The following is a 27,809-nucleotide window of genomic DNA, read 5'->3' on the forward strand; positions in this document are numbered from 1 at the left end:
CCAAAAATGAGACTTATACTCCAGTGTGACTTATATATGTTTTTTTCTTCTCTTTTGAGCATTTTTTGGCTGGTACAATTTATACTCAGGTGCAATTTATAATCCGGAAAATACGGTATATTAAAGACTTTTTGGCCCCTAAAAAGCTCTATGTTTTAATATTTTATTTTAGTTATTTAATATGATGAATATGAAATCCCCCACTGGAGATTGAAAGGACTTAATTGTATTTTCAATGTATCTGGAACCAAACTATTAAACAAAATTAGTCAGAACTCCATTCCTCTGCTCTAATTGTATCCTGTTCTAGGACACTTTGGAGTTAGTTAGGATCAGTCAGTCTTAAGTTTAGCCCGGTGCTCGTCCTTCTCGTCGCTACGTAATGAGCACTTCATTGATGCATGTGCGCTATTGTGACGAGAGAGAGGGGGAAAAAGGCGTGGACACTGGATTAACATGGAGCCTGGAGTCACTAAGGAAGGACTTTTTTCCATAATCGGTGTAGGACTGTCTGTGGGATGTGGGACAGGAAGGAGCAGAGGAGCAGGAGTACTAGAGCGGGTTTGATGGCACGAGCCGTCCGGAGAAGTCTCAGTACTGCTCTGGTGAAATGTCCGTGCCAACAGTACACCCCATAAAATAATGCCCTTGTAATATATTGCCCATTTTCAACTCAGTAATGCGTTATATTACTGCGTTACAAGAAAATGCAATATATCACTGTAACTCTTTACATTTGTAGCGCGTCAATCTGGGTTTGAAGACATTAGTGGGCCATTTTTCTTTTTGGATAATTGAAAAACCCGGCCCAGCCTAGCCATTGTGTTTACGCTATAATAATATACCGGTAATAAAACGCAACTCAAAGTGAAAGTATTCAGAATACAGTCACAAAATACATTCTAGTGCAGGTTTTCACTCACGTTTTCAAAATTATCTTCCCAACAGTGCTGATAAATAATATACATACTATAAGATTCACAGCAGGCCAATCCAGTGTCAGGAATACGTTGCCATTTCAATTTCAGTCTGCCTCCTAAAATATTTGGCCCTCAGACAACAAAAATTGTCTGAGGGCCACACTTGTTGCCATAGTTTGTACTGACTTTCACACATGCAGAGAGTAGTGCTGATGAACCATGATAGACTAACCCGTCAATTAATAGTGTCTCTGTGGAAACGTGTTATGCATGTGAAATGCTGTTTTTTGCAGCATTCTGGGACCCCAGTGGTGAGGCCACCTGAAATGTTAATATTTTGTGGCGTTTCTTTCAAACCGTTTTCAGCTCTACGAGCAGCTTCATAAATACTGCATGTCTTCTGGTGTAAATATACATGCTCAATGTTTCCTCTGGCTCCAGAAGCTTCCAAGTGACAGAGGAAACTTTATCACTTGCATATTTAATGATATTGAAATAATAGTTATCTAGGCCCCAGTTTTGCAGTGATTACACATTAAACTTAAAAATTAGGCAAACCGAGAAGATAAAAACCTTCTCTATTAGATTTAATATCCCATTTGCGCTGAATGGGGCTCTGGTCCTTTATCTCCGCCGAATTGGTGCTATAGCGCAGTAACTGCCCCTCTCAACAACAGCAACAACAGAGAACCACAGAGTCAAGTGATGAACAGGAGTGATAATCCTGTTCATGTCTCATGCAACTCAATGCAGTTTCACATAAGTTTCCTTCTCTCAGTGTGTGTGTGTGTGTGTACGTGTGTGTGATGTGTGTGTGTGTGTGTGTGTGTGTGTATGTGTATGTGTGTGGTGTATGTGTGTGGTGTGTGTGTGTGTGTGTGTGTGCGTGGTGTGTGTGGTGTGTGTGGTGTGTGTGATGTGTGTGTATGAGTGCGTGGTGTGTGTGTGTGTGAGATGTGTGTGTGTGTGCGTGGTGTGTGTGGTGTGTGTGATGTATGTGTGTGGTGTGTGTGTGTGCGTGTGTGTGTTGTGTGTGTGTGTGATGTGTGTGTGTGTGAGAGTGTGTGTGTGTGTGTGTGTGTTTGGTGTGGTGTGTGTGTGTGTGTGATGTGTGTATGTGTGTGTGGTGTGTGTGTGTGTGTGTGTGTGTGTGTGTGTGTGTGTGTGTTTGGTGTGGTGTGTGTGTGTGTGGTGTGTGTGTGTGTGTGTGTGTGTGTGCGTGGTGTGTGAGTGTGTGTGTGTGCGTGTGAGTGAGTGTGTGTGCGTGTGAGTGAGTGTGTGTGCGTGTGAGTGTGTGTGTGTGTGTGTGAGAGTGTGTGTGTGTGAGGTGTGTGTGTGTGTGTGTGATGTGTGTGAGTGTGTGTGTGCGTGGTGTGTGTGTGTGTGTGAGTGTGTGTGTGTGTGTGAGAGTGTGTGTGTGTGTGTGTGTGGTGTGTGGTGTGTGGTGTGGTGTGTGTGAGTGATGTGCGTGCGTGCGTGCGTGTGTGTGTGTGTGTGTGTGTGTGCGCGTGTGCGTGTGTGTGTGCGTGGAGTGATGTGCGTGTGTGTTGGTGTGTGTGTTGGTGTGTGAGTGCGTGCGTGCGTGTGTGTGTGTGTGTGGTGGTGTGTGATGTGTGTGTGATTGTGTGATGTGCGTGCGTGCGTGTGTGTGTGTGTGTGGTGGTGTGTGATGTGTGTGTGATTGTGTGATGTGCGTGCGTGCGTGCGTGCGTGTGTGTGTGTGTGTGCGCGTGTGTGTCGGCAACACACAAGGACTTGGAAGAAAATATTAACAAATGAATACAAATACAAACAGAAAGCTTGTTCTCAGTTTATGGACCATGTGAGACGTGTTCTAAGCCACAGAGACAGGGTCATGTCATTTAAAGGGGGCATTTTACCGTGGTCATGGTTTTGTCTTAAGTGCTCATCAGGATTACATTTTAGGATTGTTCTATTATGATTTTTAACTATTGTCCATTTACATAGCAGTTAAGTTCACAATTCAGTTAGGGCTTTTAAATGCACTTTTCAGAAAATGGCTTAGGAATTTGTGAAGTTTTATTAATAAGAGTAAAAAAGCAAATTGAGATCTGAATGTTTTCAATATTGTCACCCACTATTTCTCTGAAAAGTCAAAGTGCTAAACCTTAATGTGAGGCTTGTATCCAACCATTTTTATATCAGTGTTTTCACTGTTTTAGATATAGCTACAATATTAAGTTACTCTGGGTTAGATCCACAACATTTTAAACAATAAAAATAAGGCAGAGATAAAGGCAGAGATATTTGTATTTGAATAATTAAACACTTCAAAGAGGCAACGTTTTTAGAGGAATGTAAACATGTGCACTCACCTGTCTGCGCAGGTCCCTGGTCTTTTTGGTCATCTTGTCAATAGCTGAATTCAGAGGGTCGCCCTTCTCTTTCCTGCCAGTCTGCAAAAGAGAAAAACACAAATATAATTCCCATACAACTAACGGTTAATATTACATAAATGTATCACATTTGGACCAAATACTGGGTATTTTGAAAAAAAGAAAACTCACATCCACAACGGATGCTCTGAAATATGTATCTGCTGAAATATGATTGTGTTCTCTGTGCAGATGTACACAATTGTTCTTTTTCACGACTAAAGGTAACATGTATTCTGTAAATAGAAAATTTCCTTTTGTTCAAGGACAAATTTAAATTTTCTTTGATTGCAGAAAAACTAAAATAGTTGGCAAGGTTACCCCCAACTAGCCTTTCTGTCCAAAATCAATTTAGCTGTTGCAAAATCCCCAGTGTGCTCTCTTTCCTGTTAGTGCCAACTCCCGGTGCTGATGGCTTTATGAGGCTGGAGACTTGCATTCTTCACCTGGAGCAGCCACCAGCTGTGCCTCTCCACCCAGCACTGGGAGCTCACTGCACCAGAGTGAACCCTCCACTGAGTGTGTGTGTGTGTGTGTATGTGTGTGTGTGTATGTGTGTGTGTGTGTATATGTGTGTGTGTGTATGTGTGTATGTGTGTATATGTGTGTGTGTGTGTGTGTGTGTGTGTATGTGTGTATGTGTGTGTGTGTGTGTGTGTATGTGTGTGTGTGTGTGTGTGTGTGTGTGCATAAGCAAACAGAAGGCCACTTTCATACAGGCATTTGTATGAGCACTCCAATGCTACCGACAGTGACTTATTTACTACACAAGCACTGAAACCTTCACAACAGCTGCTTTTCCTTCCATATCCTTAGACCTAAAGAACACATTTCCTTCTGGAGCAGCCTTTTCTGTCCCAGGACACATTTAAATTATCTTGTACTCCAGAGAAAGCTCTAGAGAAATGCTTGAATGTCTAAGAAGCAGAGTGCTGCTTTAAATGTTAATGCCACTTGGACGACCGTGTAAGATGGGCCGGTAGCAGAGGTTAACAGATTAACATCAACGCTGGTAACTTGTTTTCAGGAGCTTGCGATGCAATGACTGATACACTGAAACCAAATCAGAATTTTCAATTCAGTTCAGCACAGCCATTCTCAGAGCTATCGATTTATAAAATTAGTTGTGCTGTTGCCAGGCAACCCTCTCCATGTTCAGCTCAGCAAAGCGTAAAGGTAAAGTTCTGACAAACTAATACGACTCTGCAGAAGGAAATTGTAGTGTTTATCTAGAAAAGACAATATGTGTTATTATGTACATAAATAGACAGTGAAACTCCTTGTGCAATTTATTGCAGTTAAAAGACTGTTTTGACTGAAAGAAGAAAATCATTGTAAATTCAGACTTTTCGGTAATAGAAGGTGAGTTGAATCCTGATTGACAGCCATTAAGCAAACCCAATATTACAAAATTCCCTTCATCCGTCACACTAAAAGCTTAGCAAGCTTGTTAAAGGTGCTACGGGCCGCCATAAATTCCTGTTTCCAAGGTCATAGATGTTAAGGTGGTGCTCAATGAGAGAAGCTATAAAACAGATAGGATCCGTGTTCTGTTGGATGTATTACTAACTTGTCCTTGCTGAAGTCTCATAATGAAAAGATTTCTATGAAAAAAATAATTCCTTTCAAGTATATACCATTCAGGACATCTAACGGTATTGTGCCCATCATATGTACTAATTCATGTTTAGTCCTTATCAAAATACAGAACCAGAAAAACAAAGACAATTTTAGAATATTTTGCCTAATAGTGTGAAGCTCATAAAAGCTCTCACACATTGATGTGCAGGCAAGGATTTCTCTGCCATAGCAGGGGACATGACAACATTAGTCATCGTGCGGCCCCGGGAGCCTAATGTGTCATTAAGGGACAAGAGGGAAGCATAGGATTAAAAACGCTTATTGCCAAATTTAAAAAGGGGCTTAAACTGGAACCTTCCAATAGAACACTACAGAGAACCACATTTATGTAAAAGACATGTCTGCAGAACTGTCAGTAAGATGAATCTTCTCAATGTGTTTTTTTCCCTACTAAAGACAAATGATTAACACAAGAGGGAAGTTTTTATCACGATTTTCCACAGACTCCCAGATGTTTTTCCCCTCTGTAAATCTCTTAACTGTTTAATCTCAGTTAAGGAGATTAAAACAACAGCACAGTGATGGTCGTCTAAAGGGACTCGAGTCAGCACCTGTTATTTTCTACTCAAATCAACAACACAACAAAAAACCTACAAAGGGCCTGGTTTATTAAGAGTTTGCTCATTTGCAAAATATAATGACACCCACTTAAAATGGAGCAAAATTTAAATTGCTCATTCACAAAGTTTTGAAGGCAGCTGCAGTAATAAAAATACACATTTGCTCATTGAATTATTTTACCTTGATTGTCACACGTATTTCACAAAAGATGAGTGTTTCACACAGCTGTCCATCAAATTGTAGGCATATACACCATGTGCACGCTCTTTTTGTTCTTGCCCCGCTTCAACGTAAAGAGTGTATATGCGCTGTGTCCTCTTAAGAATTTAAAATACAATAAAATCCCCAATTGGTGCACAAATGATATCCTGTGCGCCGGTCTCGCCAACATACCTATGATTATCACACAGTTTTAGCTCTCTTAAGTTGTAATAAACCAGGAAGTACCAGCTAAACAACTGCATTTCCTCCATCCAAAATTTTAATCATGTTGCAGCCATTCACTCAAAAGAGCAAAAACTGTGCCGTGTCCTTTTAGTGTGAGATGCAAATGTCAATCGCGTCAGGTTTTCGCTCCACTTTTAGCGTGGCTGTCTGTTTTACATGCTTGATAACTGAGGTTAAAACCACCCAACGGATCAATAAACATACAACATACACAATAATGGGAGGAAATAAACATTTAGTATTGATCATTCTTAGCATTCCTCCACATGAAAAGATGCATAAACTGTATTTTTAATCCTACTTCTTCCCTCAACATTTGCTCCCCCAATGTTTTCTGCAAAATAAATCCAATTAAAACTACACATCGGCCATTCATCGTGCACACAATGATAATTCATAGGGTCAGCAATCCATGCTAAAGTGCATGCTACAATCCAGGTTAGGGTCTCGCAAAGTTGCAGAAAAGCCCAAATGACTGTTGCTTTGTGTGTACACTTTGACCAGTCCAATTCCACCCAAATGTGTCTGCGTCTGAAAGTGCAATTCAGAACCATTAAAAGCTTGAAAACCCAGTTGGCTGTAGATTCAATTGTCTGCCATACACATTACACATACATTGATTATCTGTTTTTGACTGCCGCATAATAGAATGTGCCTGATCAGTTTTGGCGGTAAACACAGCAAGTCCCCATGGGGTCTGCAGACAATGTTCCCGACAGTCCCCCACTATTATGCCCGGCCCCCTGGTGTGCTCTCGTTCATTCACAGTAGGAGAAAGAGAGACAGAAAATAAACATCTTGTGAACACTGTAATGGAGGTGGTAACTGCAAGCTCGTTTTTTGGTCACTGAAAAGACGGTCATTGGACAGTGTGGAGCTGCAATAGTCCCGCAATGTGATTATTTCAGCTTCACCAGATGGAATGTACCGCAATCTATCAAACTAGCTCCTAAGCCTCTGAATACAAAGTTTTTTTAGAGACTTTCTAGAGTCTGTAAGACAAGTCTGTGACATAAAACCCAATTTCGGACATAACAGGTCTATTGGTTCCAGTAATGGTTGATTTATTGCATGTCGTTTTGGAGTATTGGCAGTGAAATACCGAATTTTACGGACTATAAGTCGCACCTTTTTAATAGTTTTGGTCGTCGGTGCGACTTATACTCGAGAGCGACTTATATGTATTCGTTATTTTCACATTGGCAACCGCAAGAGGGCGCTCTAGGCTCTAAGCGACGCAGAAGAAGAATCTGCACTTCCTCTGGAGTTTGTGGAGTTGTTTAGAAGTGACACAGAGAAAGAATAATTCAATGGATTTAGTGATTTGGGGTAATACTGATGCTTTGGTAAACTTGTTATCATGTTCTTTATGCTATAGTTTTCTAAATAACTGTTAATATGTTACGTTAACATACCAGACACTTACCACAGTTCTGCCTGTGCGTCATGTAGCTGAAGGTGTTAGCGTTAGCATACGTACACCTATTCACCATGTAGTTCGTTGTCTAATCTGTAATTATTCTCAATTGCGTTTCAAGATGAAATGTCTGCTCTTGGTCTTGGATTTTATCAAACACATTTCCCCTTATACTCCGGTGCGACTTATATATGTTTTTTTATCTTCTCTATTATGCCTTTTTTGGCTGGTGCGATACTTATAGTCCGGAAAATATGGTAAGTTTTAAAGTAGGCATGCACCAATACCAATGCCAATACCAGTAATGATATCTGCACCATTACTGGAAAAAAATATGGATTGGTAATCAACCCTGTATTCCCAAAACTGATCCGGGACAGGGCTGGGCGATATGGTCAAAGAAAAAAGAATCTCGATTTTTTATTTTTTTGCCACACTTTGGACGATTACTATTTTAATTGATTGTAATCGAAGTCACTGTCACTGGTGCTCTTTAGGGAAGATTAGGACAGATAACTGCTATTTATAAAGCCTAATGCGTTGGGTTGGGTTTATAGTCTATTTTAGTTTATTGTTAATTGGTTTAAAATAGGTTGATTAGCTTTTTACAATGTAATCTCTTGGCAAATACATTTATCATTTGCTTTTGCATTTGTTTAATTTGCGTTCTTTCTTTCTGTCTTTCTGTCTTTGTAAATCCTTTAATGGCCTCCCTCTTGTCTCAATCCAGTTCATGCCCTGTATCCTGAAAGCGGCACAATATTACTGTCAGGATTAAACTCGTCTCAAATCTTTTCTCAGAGCAGTAACAGTGACTTTAGCAGAGAAAACTTATCTGTTAACTCAGAAAGCACATGCTGCAGCTCTTGTAACGTAGTAAAGACGCATCAAAAAGACGCTTGATTGTTCACTGGACTCTGTGAGGCAGAGTAGAACTGAAAGTGGCTGCAACGCACTGCATTCTGGGTCCTCCAATGGAACAACAAATGTGTAACTTTCAGAGATTAAACCACCTAAAGCTTCTAAAATATGCACATCACGGCTCTAATTAAGCTATAAACACTCGCTAAATATGCACTGGGTTTTAGTTTGTCCTTTCTTTTTAAATAGTTAAATAATATGAAAAGCATTGATGTTTGTGGGCACATCTGGACACATCAATCACATTATTCTCATTTATTGCCTAGCCCAAGTTATGGAGATAAACATTGTTTACCAATTTCAACTAAGTTAATATAATCATGCCATACCTCGGTTAAAGCTCTGAACCTACAGGATTCAGTCACTAAAGCCCTCTGCACACCAGAGGTGTTTTTACCCGATTTTAAGCTCTCAATGAGTTTTGGGGAGGCGTAGCCTGAGATGCAATTGTTTGTGGTGATGCTGTTATAACTATTTGTCCCGTCACAGCTCCAAAACCTCAAATTGTAAGGTTCCAACAACATTACCACAGCCAATCAGAACAGCCAGACTGTGAAAGCAAACTTTTTTTTTTCTTTTTTTAAGATTTTGTTGCCCCTAAGCTTTATTAGACAGGAGAGGAGAGTGTGAAATGGGGAATGAAAGAAAAGGGAGGACATGCAGTAAATAGTCGGAGTCGGGATTCAAACTCGCGACACTGCTGCCGGCTGCGCCTGGAGCCTGGCATACGTGTGCTGTGCCTTAACCACTCGGCCACCGGGCAGCATGCTAGCAAGCTTTTTCATTATACAACTCTGCCACAGTGACTATATGATCCTTATCTCCAGTGAATATAGCGCTCGCCTTTTAGTTTTATTTTTGCTTTAAATGAGGGCGCATGGAAAGGCATCTCACGCTCACCCTGTATCTTGGTGTTTTTTTCCCATTTTTGATTCATTTTTCATTCTCCCCTGCTGTTCTCCGCTGGTGTCAGCAGACTTGAGTTTATTCTACAATCTGTACTATAACTTTTAAAAAATGCGCAGTTTGAGCACTGTGAACATGCCAATAAAACTAATACCCTAAGAAGAAGAGACTCAAATAAATATAAAGTGGGTTAATGGAAAACCCTTTTAGCAGTTTTTTGTGTCAGAGCGACTGTATTGGATCTATCAATTATATTATTATAATAGTTTTAACAATCTATTGATGACATGTTCATCTAGTGGTATCAGCAGATACTCAAATCCCAAGTATCTGTATTAGTATCTGAACTGAAAAGCTGGATTGGATCGGTGAATCTTTGGGAATATGTGAGGATCTAACTGCATTCACTCTTTAAACATTCTCCTAAAATGTCTTCAGGCATTTTATCAGATTACCCTTTCTATTGCCACACAGCAAACTACATCTAATAAAAAGTAAATGGTGCATTCAAACAGTGAACTGTGAGGAATGAATGTAGACATTCATGGACAATACCTGAGCAAATGAGTCCATGAATCAGAGAAAGAGAGTGTTGTGGATGACAGGTTAGTGTGTGCGTGCGTGCGTGCGTGCGTGTGTGTGTGTGTGTGTGTGTGTGTGTGTGTATGGGGGGTGAGACGACCGGGGGGCACCGGGCATTCACTCTCATTGTCTTCCAAAATCAATGTGTTAAATGATATCAATTCCGGCTTCTTGTCAATTCAATTAGGCAGGAGCGAGAGGTACAATTACTGTCCAATGTGGTTACACTGTCTGCAGCAGAGCTTAAAAGGGGAAGGCACGCTGATAACAAGGAGTGTTTGTGTGTACGTGGAAGCCAAAGGGTGGGGTGATAATAGTGCTAACATGTTGGTGGGGTTAGAGGCAGATAATAGCCAGCTAGATGCTCATTAAGATAAAGTTGTGCTCCCTCAGCTGTGGTGCCATGGATGGGCCAATTTGACTTCTCATTAACTGGAACTTAAAGAGGTGAAGCAGTGGCTATCAGCGGGATTTGATTACAGAATGCTAAAATGGAAGAAGAAGAAAAAAGACGAAAAATTGTGGCAGAAAGCCCGCAGCCAAGGGGTAGATATAAATAAATAGGAAGATTCACGATGAGCGGTTCCAGCTGACAGGTTTAGATCGGGAGATGTTTAGTTTGTCTTTTTTTTTTTTTTCCAACAAGATGACAAAGCAATGGGGGACTGAAATAGATCTTAATCTTGTTAGAACCATTAAAAAACCCCAAAGCAATAAAGCCATAATTGCACTTTTTCAATTTAGAAGAAAAACAACGTAGTGAGGTATGTTCGAGGACATTACAAACTCAAAATAATATGCCCGCTGACTGTTTTTCCCCCCGATCACCTATGGCACATTTCTGTATCCCAGCTTGGAGCACGTCAACTTGCATCGCCCTGGAGACAGATTGGAGCGTAAACCATCCGCTTAACAATAAAGCATGAAAACAGTTCCAAGCATGTATCTGATTAGTCAAGTTGGACTAATTTCAAAGTCGATATGAATACATCATGAGCTAATGTGTGAGTGACCTCCATATACGCGATATACAGTGCAGCTCCACGCCTCTCCTTGTCCATAACTGTCCGTCGCGTCAGTAACGGTGCGGCGGAGTCAGCGTGGCAAAATGCGACGTCAGATACATTTATTGCATTTGACAAGAGCGCAGCCTGAAGAGAAGCCCCGCAGCCTGCTGGCATTAGCTCGCTTATGCTTAATGGTTGATGCCGTTCGCTTACTCCTCTCATTACGCTGGCGCATGTTTAGACTGTCAGCGGCTATTAGTGTCCGTGGTCAAGCAGGCCGCGGATGAGAGGAAGCATCTGGCGCGGCATCAAGCACATCTAAGTACGAAATGAGCAGTTTGGGCAAAAGGATGAGTAAGTGGCATATCGGTTCACTGGTGGACCGAAACCAACATGACCATAAGAAACAGAGTCTTCAGAGCGCATCAGTCGAGTGCTGGCGGATAAACTGTGTCCATGAGACGTTTGCGCACAGGCTTATTACTACTTCCACACATTCAAAACTGTGTAATGGGCATGGTGAAGGAAGAAGACATCTGAGTCACCGCGATGTAGGCTTAGTTATTTTAAAGTCTTCATCAGGGGGACGTAATCAGATCCCTTTTTCCTTCACTTACGTTTATTAGCCCACTCTGGATCTCTGAAGTGCACCTTATTACTTTTTTACATTGTGGTAAACCAGCGAGCACCCACAGACATATTTTCAGTACTGCATACAAGATTTATCACTTTTATGTTCCAGCATAAAAGGAAGAGATGGTGTACCCAAACAAGGCTAAAAATCCATTATTTAAATGTTTCATGTCTTCTTTTTTAATATACTTTTGTTTGTTTGTTAGAGACGAATGTAGTTAGTAGTATTATTTTTGGGGACCTTTTTTTTTACCTTTTTACCTTGACATGTCAGTGAGCATCTGTCACCTTCCTCTGTGTTCTGAGGAAGGTGACAGATGCTCACCGAAACATGTCAGTTCAGGCTAATACTGTATAATGTAATGTAGGTTTACCTCAGCTAGTGATTTGGACAACAAAAACGGAGTAAGGCTTTTGTAAAGAGAAAACAATTCTAACCTATCTTGATACATGTTTTGTTTAAATTTAGGTTATTTTTTTTGCTAAACAATTAGAAAAAGGTAACACTTTAAAAATAAGGTTCCTTAGTAAACTATTTATAAGGCGTAAATAAGCAGTAGTTATTTGTTTATGCACTTATAAGGCATGTGTAGATGGCTTAGAACACCTTAAAAATGTTGATAAGCCAATAAAACATGTCTGTGTGAATAAACCAAGTGTAAAATGTTTGTAAGAGCATTGAAAAGCTGCTTATTAAAAAATGTTCTTTCACGTGCCTATGAACAAATAACTAGGACTTATTAACGCCTTATATATAGTTTACGAAGGAAACTTATTAAAGCATCACTGAAAAATACTATTATTTCTAGTGCAAATTATAAATGATTCACTATTGCTGTTGTTTCTTTTAGCTAGCAGGTATTGAGTGGCGTGGATCATACCAGTTAATGATTGAACAGCAAGTCATAGGGGAGACGTACAAAATTACACCGACACATGGAAATGGTCTACAATGTTAAATAGTGCACATCATATTGTGGGGGCCATTGTAAATATTGTTGTATCCTTAGATGAAACGCATACCTGGTCATATTACAAAGCTGTTCCTGCCCTAGTAAAGACGTGCTATATATATATAAACGTACATGAAAAACTCTAGTTACTTTGCTTACTTTCTTCAGACAGTCTGCTGTCTGTTAAGCACCACGCTGACATATTCACATGTAAATTATGTGAAATCTGCTCCTAGAATTGCAGAATTGAATAAAAGTACCTGATTATTTCTACCACTTGTACAGGCGCTCAAGGATTTCGATCTTCTCTCTGACGTGCCATGCAACTTGCCCGGGGGAATCGTTAGTGTTGCGCCCCGAACATTACGATAATGCATAGACAAAGGGAAAGCTCCGTCTATACAATTCCAACAGAGCATTACATCAGCTAACACCGCAATTTTCCAACCACCAACAAGAAAAGTGTCCTAAAAGAGTGATAGACCCTGTATCAGAGGAGTTGCAGTGAAGACAAAAACCCACAGCCTGAGATGGGGAAAAAAACATTTTCACACATGCTTTGCAAAGTTATACTATGGCACAATCCGACCAGAGATTTAGATTATGGCTAGCGGCGCATTCTGCAACATTTGAACCCATTCTGTAGCTTTTTTTACAGACACTATAAAGATTTAATTGGACATTGTCGGTCTTAAAATAGTAATATTTTCTGGATACACAATTCTACCCGTGTGGAACAATGGGAGCACGAAGATTAAGAAGATGTTTAAAGCTGTGTCAGTAATTACCGTCTGTTGTGTGAGGTGTAACGCTCTGCAGAGATGTGCAGACAAGGCGTAGGGGAAGGGCAGGTTAAAGCGCTAATTGTGCTTTGTGTTTTAAGTTAATGTTTTCGGATGGATGGTTTGAGAGGTAAGTCGAACGTGAGAATGTAGAAGGAATGTCTGGTTATCAGACGCACGGGGATAAAAAGTCTAGTCCTTGCGGCAGGAGCGGTACAGGGAGCTCGAGCAATGCTGCCTGCAGCCTCCCTGAACTGAATAGCAAGTAGTTTACGAGGGAGGGACTCAAGGAAGGACAGCGGGAGAAGAGAGCGAGAAGAGAGGATGGAGAGGAAGAAGGGCGGAGAGCGGTAGAGGGGTGAGAAAAAGCAAAATGGTGGGATATTGCCCCGGATGTGGTAAAGAAAAAGGCAAGGCAACAGAGTGGGAAGAAGCCTCGAGTATCATTGACGCACTTTTGGTTTGAAGTCGAGTAGAGAAAGCAAATTGTTGGGAGCTGCACTTTTCACTTGACTCCAGGGAGAGAATGGATTGCCTACACCAGGGTTGATACCATTTTCCACCATAACATAATATATAGACTGAAATATATTCATAGTATTTTTAGATTACTCAGACCGCCTACTTTCATTCAAAGACAGAAGAAAGCATAGGTGAAAAAACACATTTTGTTTGTTTTTAAGGATTTTTTTGCCTGTAGGCTTTATTAGCCAGCGTGAAATGGGGTTGAGAGAGAATGGAGGACATGCACTAAACTGTCGGAGTCGGGATTCCAACTGCAGCTGGCCGCACATGGAGCCTGGCATGTGTGCTGCCGCCTACCACTCGACCACCAGGCAGCACATTTGTAGGTTTTTCAACGCATGGCACGCAAGTGGAGGAGTTCAAGTATCTCGGGGTTTTGTTCACGAGTGAGGGAAGGATGGAGCGTGAGATCGACAGGCGGATCGGTGCAGCGGCTGCAGTGATGCAGTCGCTGCATCGGACCGTTGTGGTGAAGAGGGAGCTGAGCCGAAAGGCAAAGCTCTCTATTTACCGGTCGGTCTACGTTCCTACCCTCACCTATGGTCATGAGCTTAGAGTAATGACCGAAAGGACAAGATTGCGGATACAAGCGGTCGAAATGAGTTTCCTCCGCCGTGTGGCTGGGCGCTCCCTTAGAGATAAGGTGAGGAGCTCGGCCACACGGGGGGAGCTCGGAGTAGAGCCGCTGCTCCTCCACGTCGAGAGGAGCCAGCTGAGGTGGCTCGGGCATCTGTTCCGGATGCCACCTGGGCGCCTCCCTCGGGAGGTGTTTCAGGCATGTCCCACCGGGAAGAGGCCCCGGGGAAGACCCAGGACACGCTGGAGAGACTATGTCTCTCGGCTGGCCTGGGAACGCCTCGGGATCCCCCCGGAGGAGTTAGAGGAAGTGTCTGGGGAGGAGGAAGTCTGGGAGTCCCTGCTCAGACTGCTGCCCCCGCGACCCGGCCCCGGATAAAGCGGCAGAAGATGGATGGATGGCACGCAGACAGAATGATTGCTATTTGTCAAGGGTGACATGGTCCACATGGTCCTTGAATATCATATTGTAATTGGAAAAGTTGAATAATGTACAGCATGTGGAAACAGAATTGAACGGTAATAAATGGTTTCCTGTTTCTTCCGTTGCCTGTCTTGACTCCTCTCCTTCACATCCCTCTGGTGATGAAAACCAACATTTATAAATGTGTAAATATATTTGATTTTCCAAACTTCATGGCTTCTGCTTGAATAAACAACACCACATCTGTTGACTTCAATGGCAGCTTACACTTCATACCTGGGGCAATCCAATTTTAGGACTTGGTTTTTAATACACGGGGGTATAATCCCATTTTGCTGTCATCGTCATTCCCCATCACTGCGTCATTGTAGTCTGCACCTCGGTGTGGCCCACTAAATAATATGTGTCATGATCTGCCCACAGAGAGCTCTAGAGGCAATGAACTCAGGAGCATACTATTATATTGTTGTGCGAAGGGTCAAACATGTCCATTAGCAAGCATTTAAAACTCACCCAGACATGACCCCTATCAATGAAGTCACTCATAAAAGCCTCATAAAGAGGATCGTGCAGACAGCATTAACTTGACATCAATAGAAACAAACAATCAATACAAGTAAAGACATTTTACAAGAGGATTTGTGTTGTTGGATAATACATTCGTGTAACGTCAATAATTGTTGTGCCACGAATACACTACATTGATATACTGGGGCAAATAGTGTAATTTTACATAACTTTGACAATTACTTTGATAATTCTAGTTCTTGAGAATTTTATGGTTCATGTATATTTTAAAGGTCAGCATGCCATTAAAGTAATGTAGGAAAGGGTTGCTATGTGCCTGCTGAGCAAATGGGATCAGGTGGACATAACTCCCCTCACACTCATCAGTCACATCCACTGCAACCACAGGATCCCTTTCTGCCCTCACAGGGACATCTCGAAATTGACTTTTTCTCAACCATGGTGCCGAATAACAAGCTTCAATTTGTTTTATTCCATGCTTTACATTCCCAATGTAAAGTGGTTGGTATAATCTCTTATTTAGACAGTGACAAAGTGTGTTTAACTTGATTACTGCAGGTGCATGCACAAAACAAACTGTTAAACAAATGAGCATCAGTGCTGCAGAAGTGGCAGTATTGGGCTACGCGCAACGTGCAAAGGAGAATTCTCTGTGTGATCGTGTAAGCCATGATAATGATGACTCAAGACGGTTCTCTAGGTGGGCTGCAGTGTGTAGGTTGGTCTAATCGGAGATTATGGCAGTTAGGTAATTGAGAAAAATAACCTACTATCGAAACGGTAAATGTGGTTAACAGCGGAAAAGTAAAAAATAGCCTAATGATAACATGATATCTGTGGCATGGATCCTATGCACTGTGGATAAGCCCGCAGAGAGAAGCAGCAGACACACAACACAAATAAAAAGTGTGAGATGAGACGACGCCGCGCTCTGTTGTAATGATCCAGGTTGCAAAAACTTCAAAGACTGGGGCCGCCTGAACTGCTGAAATGATTATGTCTCCCACCATCCTTTTATGTAGGTTTTTCCAGTCCAGCCACGCAGCAGTGCCAAGCCACTAAAAGAGTTGTTGCTGCTATTAGTTGTGTGAAAGAAGGAACAGTAAAGCCACACAATATCTGGACATGATGTAAGAGGACAGATCTAACTTACCCTCATGGTGGGTGTTTGGGAATTGATGTCTATTCAAACTGCTTTATATCCCCTCCAAAATGACTACTACTCAAGTCTAAAAAAAAACGACTAGAGTCAAGTAAACAGTGTTTTCACGATATGGCATGCAGACTTGGAAAGTGTGCAGTGCATGTGTCAGTTTGATGAATGACACAGATTCAAGCACTCAATAGACATATTGAAATGGGGTTTATTAAACTGTGGTGTAACATCTAAATGAGCACTGATTTGATCACAGGTTGATGAATTGATTCAGCCACAAATAAGTGAACCTGCTGTACAAACCTATAGTTTAAAAACAAGACACACTAGAATCTGTAGTTTCGCAAGTCCCAGCCCATTAACAAGGGTCTTGTGTGAAAATATAACCACAGCCGGCACAATCTCCCGTGCCAGCCTGGCTAGTACTACATTTCTCTAACTAACAGGCATGAAAAGAGTAAATGAATAAGCTGCTTAATCCTTAAATAAAATCATTCATGCAAATACTGTGTGTGCTCCATAGTGCTAATATCCACTAGGTTAACATACATTGAATGCATGTTCGTGTTGTACCATTATGTTCATTCTAATTAAAACAAAACACATTTTTATTGGAACTGAATTATGACTTGGAGGCGATAATATTTTGTTGAGGGAACTCAATTATGTCATTAATGCAACCGATTTCACATCTCCTGAAATAATGGATAGCCACAGACATGCTCTGCTATGATTCCAGATCTCTGAGTCACATGTTCTGAATCTAAGTGGTGAAGATAAAGTTTGGTTAAGCCTAATCTGATCTCATACTGTGCATCTAGTGGTGACTTGGCTTCATGAGGAGGATGAAGTGAACCATGAGCTCTGCAGTCACAGCTCTGTGATGTGACAAGGTCAGATACGTGCAGCCGTTTATTGGCTTAATTATACAGAGCCCATCTGCTGGACAAGGCCCTGGTACAGGTGGGCAGCTGCACCAAACAAGAGCCGATAGAAGAGTGAAATAATTAACATAGTCCAAACTTTTTTATTATTAGGGATGTGCTAAGAATACTTCAGTGATTTTGTGTCATTTTTTTCAGTCATGTGTGGAGACAAAAACATAATATACACAGGGAATATAAAGTTCTCAAGACAAACATATTACTACGCTGTACTTAATGTACCTAATCTGTATTTCAAACGTCTCTATGTCATTCACATCTTGACAAGACAGGTTTGAAACACCATCTGCACATCTTATTGGAGGGAACCCAGCTGTGTAAATTAATTATATATTTGAGTAGGCAATATGAAGGCACAGCCTCACCAGTGGCACAAGTCCAGCAACTGTCCACAACCAGCTGCCACACATCCTTTTCCTTAAAGACTTTGGATTGATTCTTGGATCTCCATGTAAGGTTTTCTACAAGCGCTTCTCCACCAAAACAACCTTGTTGTTGTTGCTGGTGGAAGATTCTTCAACCAGAAAAATGGGGCTGTATACTTGCCCTTGCATCACCACTGAATATAATGCAATTCAAGGGAACAAAATCATCAATACTCTCAGTCACAAACACATTTACCTTGCCATGCTGAAACATTCATAGCACTAAACAATACAATGTATGTTGGTGCTCATGCTGCACACTTTAATGATCCTGTAGATGTGTTTAAAGAAATGGTAAAACTCACGGCTGACTTAGCAAGGTGTACAGAGAAGCCACATCCAAAAGCGAGTGGGACTGAGAGCCAATCACAAATTTGGTTAGGCCCACTAAAATGAACTGGTGCTGGAACCATGGCTGAGAGCAGTATTCTTAAGTCTCATTGTTTTCCAAGCAAAGTAGTTTGTGTTATGACTACAACTCATTGAAATCCATAATAGGCAGGCTCTAGTATGTGTTGTGTTGTTTCTGTTGGGGCCCTTCTGATTTGGGGGCTCCAAGCAATTGCTTTCTTTGCCTGCCCTTTAGCGACACCTCTGACACCTCCGTCAGTGCTGGGCTGATGCTGTCTGTTTGTGGCTTAGGCTTGTCTCCATGGAGGTAGGGCTGCAATATGTATCATGTATCGGTACAGATATGCACATTGTGATACTTTTAAACTACATAAGATCATTATAAATTGCAGAGGTCTACATATATTGACCTGCTGATTATTGCATTGAGGCTGAATCTGTCAGGCTGAAAGGGTGACTTATCCATAGGACGATTGTATTCTAATATTAAAGATATTATTAACATGGAAGTATTTTGTTATCCTACATTACAAAATAATTTTAGTAAACTTTCAACACAGTATTATATTGCAGGCCCTCAATCTGGAAACATATTTGATCATGAGGCCATACTTATCTATACCTAAGCCATCATGCACAAGTTCTTGTGGACTATTTTGGAGCTTCTTTGCTTTAGAACATGATGAATGAAAACCACACAGCGAGACACTTACCAGACATATGAAGTTCACAGTAAATTAGCACTTAAACATGACAGGAGATACAGCATCATCCATGAGTGACTGTGCTGCTAATGAAACATGTACAGATCCAACAGTACTATAAAAGCCCTATAAGCTGACCTACTAGCCCTAACCCCGACATTATTTAACATAAACCGCTAGCTAACTAAGAGAAAAATGTACCAACACAAGCAAAGATATAACCCTCTAGACAAGTTTAACCAAACGCCGTGTGTATATGTGAGGTATGGCTATATCCATAGAAGCGCAACCTAACAGCCCATAGGGACCCACAAAATGCAGCTATAACAGCCTTGTGAAGTCTTGGACACTTTATAAAAAACATCTTGTAAGAATCCTCACAGTCAACAGAAAAAAACTGCCCTTTGAAAATATTTATTGTGTATGTACCATTTTTCCCTGGAAGACAAAAATGGCACATTCAAGGCAGAGAAATACAGGTGTTTTACATTTGATACACCTGAAAATAGCTAGGCAATAAATGATTCATGAGTCTAAAAGCGTGACATGCACAGTTTTGTTGGTGCACTTTAACTGAGTGGTGCTGGATTGATGACTAGTGAGACAATTACAGCAGAAACCTCTGAAGAGTGCAGCCCAACAGCAACGCTTTCCACATTTGTCTACAATTATTTCTGTACTTTTCTTCAAACAAAATGGCACTTGTGTGTTGATGTACAGAGAAAATGGAGGTATGCTATGACTATGCCAAGACAACGTTGTTATTGCGTCTCTTTAACAGAAGAAATTCAAGGTTGAGCTGCCAAACTTATGATGATAATAATAACAAATGTACTGAAAATGTAGAGTAACATCCAAGTGCAAGTACTAACTGTACATCTACTTATTGTCGTGAAGTATTTGTTATCTGCATTTTAACTAACGTACACTACAACACTACACTCTTAACGAGCAGATTTTTGTTCATGTAATAATGTCAAATTTATCTTGCCTAGTACAGATTGTAAAAGCAGCTAAATGAAACCTATGTATGGTGTCCGTATCAAACATATAAAGTGTTTTACCGTCTGCGAACCGGGAAGTAAAGCTAGTGAACTGCTAGCATGCTTGTTGACAGCAGCGCCATGACGGTAAAAGTATGTTGGCCTCTAAAAGTTACAAATCCAAACTCATTTCAGTGAACAAATAGGAAGCTAGGAATATGTTGAAAGTGAGGAAAAGTTTGGGCCCCTGCACATTTTAATGGGGGAAAAAAATCAGGTATAGACCCTTTAAATAAATTAAGAAACAGTTAGGCACAGTTAGTTGTTTTTAACAACAAACTATTTTGGCAAAGTCAGGCGTGGGAGATTTCCCTTTTAAGTTACAGCATAATAAATGTGTAGTTCACTTCAAAGTCAAAACTTTGAAGAGGATACCCCCAGCAGCGCGTCTAATTAATATATGTGTCATCCTACTTTTCTGGACATCATGCAATTAATTATTGCTATCAAGGTGAGCGATTAGCAGGGGAGATTAGCCTCTGGTGTCTACTGTTGAGCCTTCGGTACAGATGTGTCGGACTCGTGCCACACTCCAGAGTAGCGAATGTCAATCACCATAGACAAACTGAAGGGTTCTGAAGCCTGAACATACTTGGACATTGTTGATGAGTCCAAACGTCTGTTATGGGATTTATGTCAATGAAGTGCCTCTCTAAACTAACACTGACCAGAGAGACGTATGGGAATATATTTTGTAATTCTGCTTTATTAACAAATCTTATTTGTTTAAACTATTTTGGCATTAATGAAGTGGGCAAACGATAGTTTATTCAGGTATGATTCAAAATAGTGGTGATAAACATTATCATCCCACTCTGACCTTCAACAGACAAGTATAAACATTTGGGAGGTTCTTCCAATCCAACTGAATTATTAAGGACACATATCTAAAGTATGACTTTTGTAGTATGATGGAATGTGTCCTTGTTTTTGGTGTTTTACCTCACATTGGGAACACTCAACAGAAGTCATTTTAGTCCGTTCACAAAAGTTGCAGCCTTTTGCATCAGAGGCAGGTCTGCTGGTCGCTTCACTGGGACATGAGAGGACACTGGACACATGAAGGATGTAAAGCCTTTTGGGCTGAGGATGAGGCAATAGGCCACAGTTGTCAGACTATCAGAAGTCAGGGCATGTGGCTGCGAAATGGGCTTGATGACTCTCAATGGGATTTCTGCATCATCAGAAGAGCAGAACAAAGTTCCTCTGGCAGACAGGGCCCTGTCATATACGCCATGTTTGAAGTTCCGTCAGAAGCTGGGGACATAAGAGTGGGGCCAAAATGCAGAAAAACAAAATACTAACAAACTGTGCGTGTGAATTAAATATGAGCTTACACTCATAAGGTAGAGCAGGCAGACAATTGGCTTCGTCTGACACATTTGACCAGCTGTGGCTGTGGTCTCATCTAGTGTCCTTACCAAAAGCATGACTAGAGGGCAAAAGCTCTGTGTTATGACATGCGTTAACAGCTGGATTTACATAAACACATATGCCAGACATACTGCAAGCAACTGACAACCATACTAATGTGTCTGTCACACTCCCAGACAGACAAAGCACACAGACCCTTAACAAGAAACAAGACGATGTGGTAAAGATTTCAGTCACATCAAGGCCATGGCATAGTCCCCTTTATATTCAATAACACAGAGCGCAGCTGATACCCATGTTTTGTATTGTATTTGTCTTTTCATTTTACTGTAGCCTCCTCTGCATTAGTAAGTGATTAAAAATAGACAACTTAACAAGAAACAGACCTATATTAACCATCAAATCCCAGTTGGCAGTTCTGAAATATAAAACATGTTGAAGCGTGGCTGTAATAATTAGAATTGCCTGGTGGCTTCCGCCCTATATCTACTGTTCCTCTGTTCACCTTCAGATGATGATTATATAATAGGATTATATGCTGTGAGAAAGGCCATAGGAAAATCCTAAATGAATTGACTGCAGGTTCATTCTTGACCCTTGTGAGAGAAGCTCCACTTGCTGGAGGCACCATTTAATAGAAGACATAGAATCAAATCTTTGGCACACATGGCTGTACATCAGTGTCAGCCATTAGCTGATGGTTTGGCTTTCCAGTATTTATTAGAGGGAATATACCTAAGAAGAACATAATCTGAATGTATTTGTAATTTCAGTATAAAAATACACAGAAACAAACACTGTTAATACATAGGTATATAGGGGATATTACCATTATTTTGAGTGTCTTATGACTTTACTTCTACAATCATATTGGATCTTTGATGATACTACATGTACACATACCTTGTTCTTTTGATCACAGTGAAAAGAGTGCATTTCTGCCATGAAATATAACTTTTAAGAATCCCGGGCTAGTTAGCAAACATGTCTGCTGCTTAATATAATGCCACACTGACAGTTCCCCAACATCAACATCTACATCAACATTACAGCAGCTGACGGGCAGGATCAAAAGAACAAGCATGATAGGGCTTGTCTTAAATCACACGGTGTTAACAGGCTATAGCACCTGTAAACATGTAGCATACTTTGAAACGTAAAAAAGTCACACAGTTAGTGACTTTACTGATTTCATAAATGTAACCGCTCACTGTCTGAGATTTATGGTAGAGCAGACAAAGCTCAGCTTGAGTTCAGTGAAGTGCGGATCAGGTCAGAGGCAGAGCTTCAGAGGAGAATATTTCTGGTAAAGCTTTATGCTAATATTATGTGGCAACCAATTACATATGTGTTTAGAATAGATAGCCTCACTGTAATTGACAATGACAAAGAATGCCTGGCTACAGGACAGTTTGATCAAATGAGATATGTCATCCTCTCGTCTGGACTCATTAAACTTAAGCCTTTATTGCTTCCAGGCCAAAACAATTGGGAACATATTTAGAGTGAATTATTACCAGGGTTAGAACTGAAATAATAAAGGACAACTGAGTTGAGTCATAATTAGTGAAAAAACGGTGTTGTTTAACCAGTTTCAGTATGAAGATATTAAACCTTTCATTATGAATTCAAAAGGATCTAATCTAGTTTTTGATAAATAATAAATCTTAATAGGAACAATTATTATATTGAAATCACAGCTCGTACTGAATGTGTAGAAAATACTATTCAGTCTCTATAGTAAACATGTTTGTAATAAATAATACATACAGCTGTATGTATCACATGCATACTAAATAGATGGGACTAATACGTTTTCATTTACTGGATGCTATGTCGCATTTCTGATGAAAAAAAAAAAAATGCTTTCTCATAGTAACGTCAACAGAGGCAGAAAATGTATAGCCCAATTCATTAAAGTCATTGAAGGCAGGGGAGGAATAGAGCAGCTCCTGGTTTAAGCCCAGCCCATTTGGAATATGTAAATGTCTGAGGCAGAGAGAAAAACACAGGGGAAGAGAAGGAGGGAGGGGGCAGTGCGAACCGGCGAGTGAGCGATCAAGGGGAGAGAGCGAGCTCTCTGAATTGTGAGTGGCTTACAACACTCAGTGAACAGAAGGTGCTTCTGCATGCACTGTCAGTGGACTGGTCTGCTGCAAAGGATTGCGCTCTCTTTGCTTCCCACATTTCCCGCCCCTGCCTGCCTGCCTGCCTACCAGCAGCAGCCTTTAGCCACCGCTCTACAGCTGAAGGAGGAAACACCCGGACAACCGGGGAGCAGCACAGACCGGTGAGCTACAGTGGAGACGAGACGCTTTTCAGTCGACATGAGCTGCTGACGTGACAAGGAATACGGTTACACAAGAAAACGGTCAGGAGGCTTTACCTCACTAAATCCTTTTTTTCGTCTTGCATCCATCATTGAAAGCATGATAACACGCTTAAACGGATTTAAATCTTACATGTCACCGATGGCTTCAAGAGAAGGACAATAATGTGCGTCGACATAGCAACTGAAACTTAAGCAAAGAGAGGAGAAGAGCTCAAACATATTATAAAGACTTTTCCTTTAGTGCGGTTTTCTCTTCTCGAGTTGTGTCTTCTCCCCTCTGATCATTGCAGCAGAGGACTGTGGAGGAACAGCAGAGACAGAGCTCATGCATGCACACAGAGGAACTTACACTTCCTACCATCTCGCTGAAAGCTACTTGGATTCCTTCTCTTTCTGGCTCTTTCACTTGAGGAGAACTAAGACATTGTAAGCCTGCCAAGGATCTGGTGTCCACTGAAAAGAGCGAAGGGAGGGGGGGATTTTTACCACAGTGGGGTCTTTTTTAGATTCGCACATAATTAGTGTTGGGGCACAAAGCGAGACTCTGAATGAATTGTCAGCTTTTGGATAGGGGTAAGTAGGAATCTTTTCAAATACGCAATCAACAAGGACAATTTGATTCCATTTATCCATCTGTCGCTTGATGTATGATTAGCAGAGTCCAGGCATTTACCGTTTGGATTGATTATTCAATAACCTACCAATTAATATGTGTCTGACTCAAGAAGAAAATGGAACAATGCTGCAAAAAGATTAAAAATAATGCGATGATGCGGTGTGATAGACGGTAACACAATTCCCACAGTGGATCAATGGACATTTTCTCAGAGACATCCCTGGATATTTATGCTAATGGATTTCCTTCTAATTGGACTGTACTTAAAGTGGCCGCTGAAGAAGCCCCCTGGGTGGATATTGTATTCACTGGGCATTTTTTTGAGAACAATTGCCGTGGTGGAGGGGGTTTGTCCCAGGCTGTGTCGCTGCGACAGCAAGCTGCTGTACTGCGAGGGGCTCAATCTCACAGACATTCCTCACAATCTGAGCAGTGCCATGGGTCTGTCCATGAGAGAGAACAACTTGACCGAGTTGCGTGAAGGCCAACTGTCGGGTCTGTCGCAGCTCACCTGGCTCTACCTAGACCACAACAACATTGACATTGTGGAGGAGGGGGCTTTTGACAGGCTGAGACGGGTCAAGGAGTTAGACCTAAGCAGCAACAGAATTGAGAGTCTGCCAAATGGTACCTTTAAGGCCCTCCCAAACCTACGCATTTTGGACCTCTCATACAACAGGCTTCAGGCACTAGAGCCAGACTTATTTCATGGCCTTAGAAAGCTCACCAATTTGCATTTGCGCTATAATGCCCTTAAATTTGTGCCAGTGCGAATATTTCAGGACTGCCGAAGTATGCAGTTTCTGGACCTGGGATACAACCAACTGCAAAGCCTGGCACGAAATTCCTTCGCAGGCCTCTTCAAGTTGTCAGAGTTGCATCTCGAGCACAATGAATTGGTTAAAGTCAACTTGGCCCACTTTCCGCGCCTCATCTCTTTACGTACATTGTACATGCACAATAACCGTGCCACTATTGTTGTGAATACCCTTGAATGGACATGGCATTTTCTAGAGAAAATTGACCTCTCCTCCAATGAAATTGAGTATATCGAGCCACATGTTTTTGAGAGCACCCCCAGCCTCAAAGTGTTGATGCTAGACTCTAATCACCTGGCTGCTTTGGACCAGCGCATCCTGGAATCATGGTCATCTTTGGACAGCATTACCCTCGCAGGGAATGAGTGGGAGTGCAGCCGGAACGTATGTGCCTTGGCCTCCTGGCTGAGTGCCTTCCGAGGCCAGCGTGACAGTTCCCTACAGTGTTCTAGCCCAGACACGGCACAGGGTGAGGACGTGCTGGATGCGGTCTATGCTTTTCAACTCTGTGAGGACGCGCCTCTGGAGGTGACTACAGCAGGCCTGTATGGCTCTACCAGGGATATGGCCCAGGGCGGCTCTGTTCTGCTGGGCCCATTTACCTCCAACCCATACGAGGGTGAAGGCAGCGAGGTGGTCACTAGCTCATTCACAGTCACAGTGGGCCATGATGATCTGGAGAGTACCATGCAGATCCATAAAGTGGTGACTGGAACCATGGCGCTTATCTTTTCTTTTCTCATCATTGTGCTCATGCTCTATGTGGCATGGAAGTGCTTTCCTGCTGGAATACGACAACTGAGGCAGTGCTTTAGCAGTCAGCGACGTAAGCAGAAGCAAAAGCAAAGCATGCAGCAGATGGCTGCCATTTCAACACCAGAGTACTATGTCGACTACAAACCCAACCACATCGAGGGAGCTTTGGTAATCATAAACGAATATGGCTCGTGCACTTGTCAACAGCAACCTTCTCGGGAATGTGAAGTGTGATCCAGCTTACTGACTACATCTTTACCTGTCATTATGTGGATATACAGTCAATCCCTTTTTGGATACACAGAGGAGGGGAATATTGCTGGACAAATGGATTATAAAATAGACATGTTCTCCACAGCTTCTCACTGTGATATTAAAGGAGAATGCTTTATGCAGCTGACAGCTACACTGCTGTACCCTGCTTATGTAAGGCCGTGAAGCATAATGGCCAAATGACTCTTTGACCTGTTGATGTTTGACAGTCCAACCGGGAGGAATATGTCAGGACACTAAGGCTTTTCACTCATGGATGGATATATGAGCTTTAACGTGTCTTTCTACTTCAGGACTTTTAATTATTGTTTAAAAATGAACTACGGACAAGTCAACAAAAAATGGGTGAACCATTTGTATTATGGTAAACACAATATTTGACAAGCATTTAAAATATAAAAATATGTTTAAGTTGGGTTTAAAATGTAAAGTCTGTGTAAAATATGTTAAACAAAGTGCAAGTGTGGACAAAAAAAGAGACAGAATTATCTATTTCTTTTGTAAAATACAAAAAAAAATCTTTAAATAAATGAATTGCCATTCACAGTAAAGTCATTTGTATGTAATACGACTGTCAGAGTGAACAGGTGACAATAGATCTTTAGATAGAATTTGAGTGTGAGGACTGGAGAGCCAGGTCTCTGCAGTGTATTCAACCAAAAAAGACACGTCGCAAAAGAGAAGAAGTGTCCAATATCTGTCTAGATCTGATGGGCTGAATATAAGATCTATTTTTGACTTCAGATTGTTCACATATTTGTTCATTCACTGTGCTGGTTTGCTATATATGTAGTTCCTTTCCTCAACCCCATTACTTATCTGTGAACAAGCTCAATTGGTCAAATTTCCGGTTTTATTCATCAGGATAATTTTATATTCCTATAATAATATTTGTGTAAGTAAAGAAAGCAATGAAAAATCAGAAGCTATGACTCATTGCTTTTATCTCATTGGCTTTCCAGTGGTGCATCTTTTCACTGTATTAAGCACACCAATGACAACAACTCGTCAGGCCCCCATGCTAACTAAAATCAAACGGCTATTTGTCAGAAGGGGTAAAGAGATGATCCACAAGCTTAAAGACAATTAGCACATCCACTGTCCCTCACTGTGTTTCATGTAATGTAAAATGTTTGCTGAAAATAGCACCACTTGGAGGTGTAAATATGTCCTTGTGTGTAAATGAGAGCGCTGACAGATGATGTGTTTTCTGGGTGCTCTGACATGAACAGTATGGCGAGCGCGAGGGAAGCAGACAGAAAGAGGGAACAGACTGCTCTCTAGTGTGCACATCTCATACTGTTGCTGCAGTCTCCCCACTTACCTTTCCTGCTAAGAAACGTCAACCAGGAGAATTCACGGAAAATTCGTCACACTTCGAAATGAAATTGAACTCTCTCTACATCTTGTTAGTTAGCAGGAATGAAAACATTTAAAGCAGGTATCAATTACCACATTAGTCTGGTTGAAGCGCAGATTTGACGATCAATTGCTGGGATCCAAGATTATCATGTTCACATTTTTCCTTTATTTTTTTTCTCAAGGCTGTTCATGGTAACACAAAGGCAAATCATCAAATGTCCTGGAGGAAGTGTGTCTTCTTAAAACAGGTCAATTAATATGCTTTGGTTTGAACCATTTTTTTTCAATATCCTGCAAATAAAATTATTTTATACAGACATTGTCTTGATTGGGAAATGGCTATTCATGTGAAAAATATGACCTTGCTTTAAAACTAAATTATGAGCTCACTGATTTAATCATTGCTGGAAGAGGCCATATCTGAAGGCTCTCAAAA

General features: G+C 41.2%; 2 protein-coding genes across 2 annotated transcripts in view; one reads left to right on the forward strand and one right to left on the reverse strand.

Annotated features, from left to right (window-relative positions):
• The window catches only part of ctnna2 (catenin (cadherin-associated protein), alpha 2), a 308,211-nt gene that overhangs the window by 120,978 nt on the left and 159,424 nt on the right, over positions 1-27,809 (reverse strand). Inside the window, exon 8 of the mRNA XM_072463897.1 lies at positions 3,257-3,337. Within this exon, the coding sequence (XP_072319998.1) occupies positions 3,257-3,337 (81 nt within the window). The remainder of the gene's footprint in view (positions 1-3,256; positions 3,338-27,809) is intronic.
• On the forward strand, positions 23,259-27,690 carry lrrtm1 (leucine rich repeat transmembrane neuronal 1). The gene has a single exon (XM_072463898.1). It carries the CDS (start codon positions 24,395-24,397, stop codon positions 25,970-25,972), a length of 1,578 nt encoding a protein of 525 aa, XP_072319999.1. The 5' UTR covers positions 23,259-24,394; the 3' UTR covers positions 25,973-27,690.

The sequence above is a fragment of the Eucyclogobius newberryi genome, unplaced genomic scaffold, assembly GCF_026437365.1.
Source record: "Eucyclogobius newberryi isolate DKJ021-1_F unplaced genomic scaffold, fEucNew1.0.hap1 SCAF_4, whole genome shotgun sequence".
NCBI classification, from domain to species: Eukaryota; Metazoa; Chordata; class Actinopteri; order Gobiiformes; family Gobiidae; genus Eucyclogobius; species Eucyclogobius newberryi.

What these genes read in the sequence shown, in the direction of transcription:
- lrrtm1 (XM_072463898.1), top strand. Translation starts at nt 24,395, where the DNA reads ATGCTAATGGATTTCCTTCTAATTGGACTGTACTTAAAGTGGCCGCTG.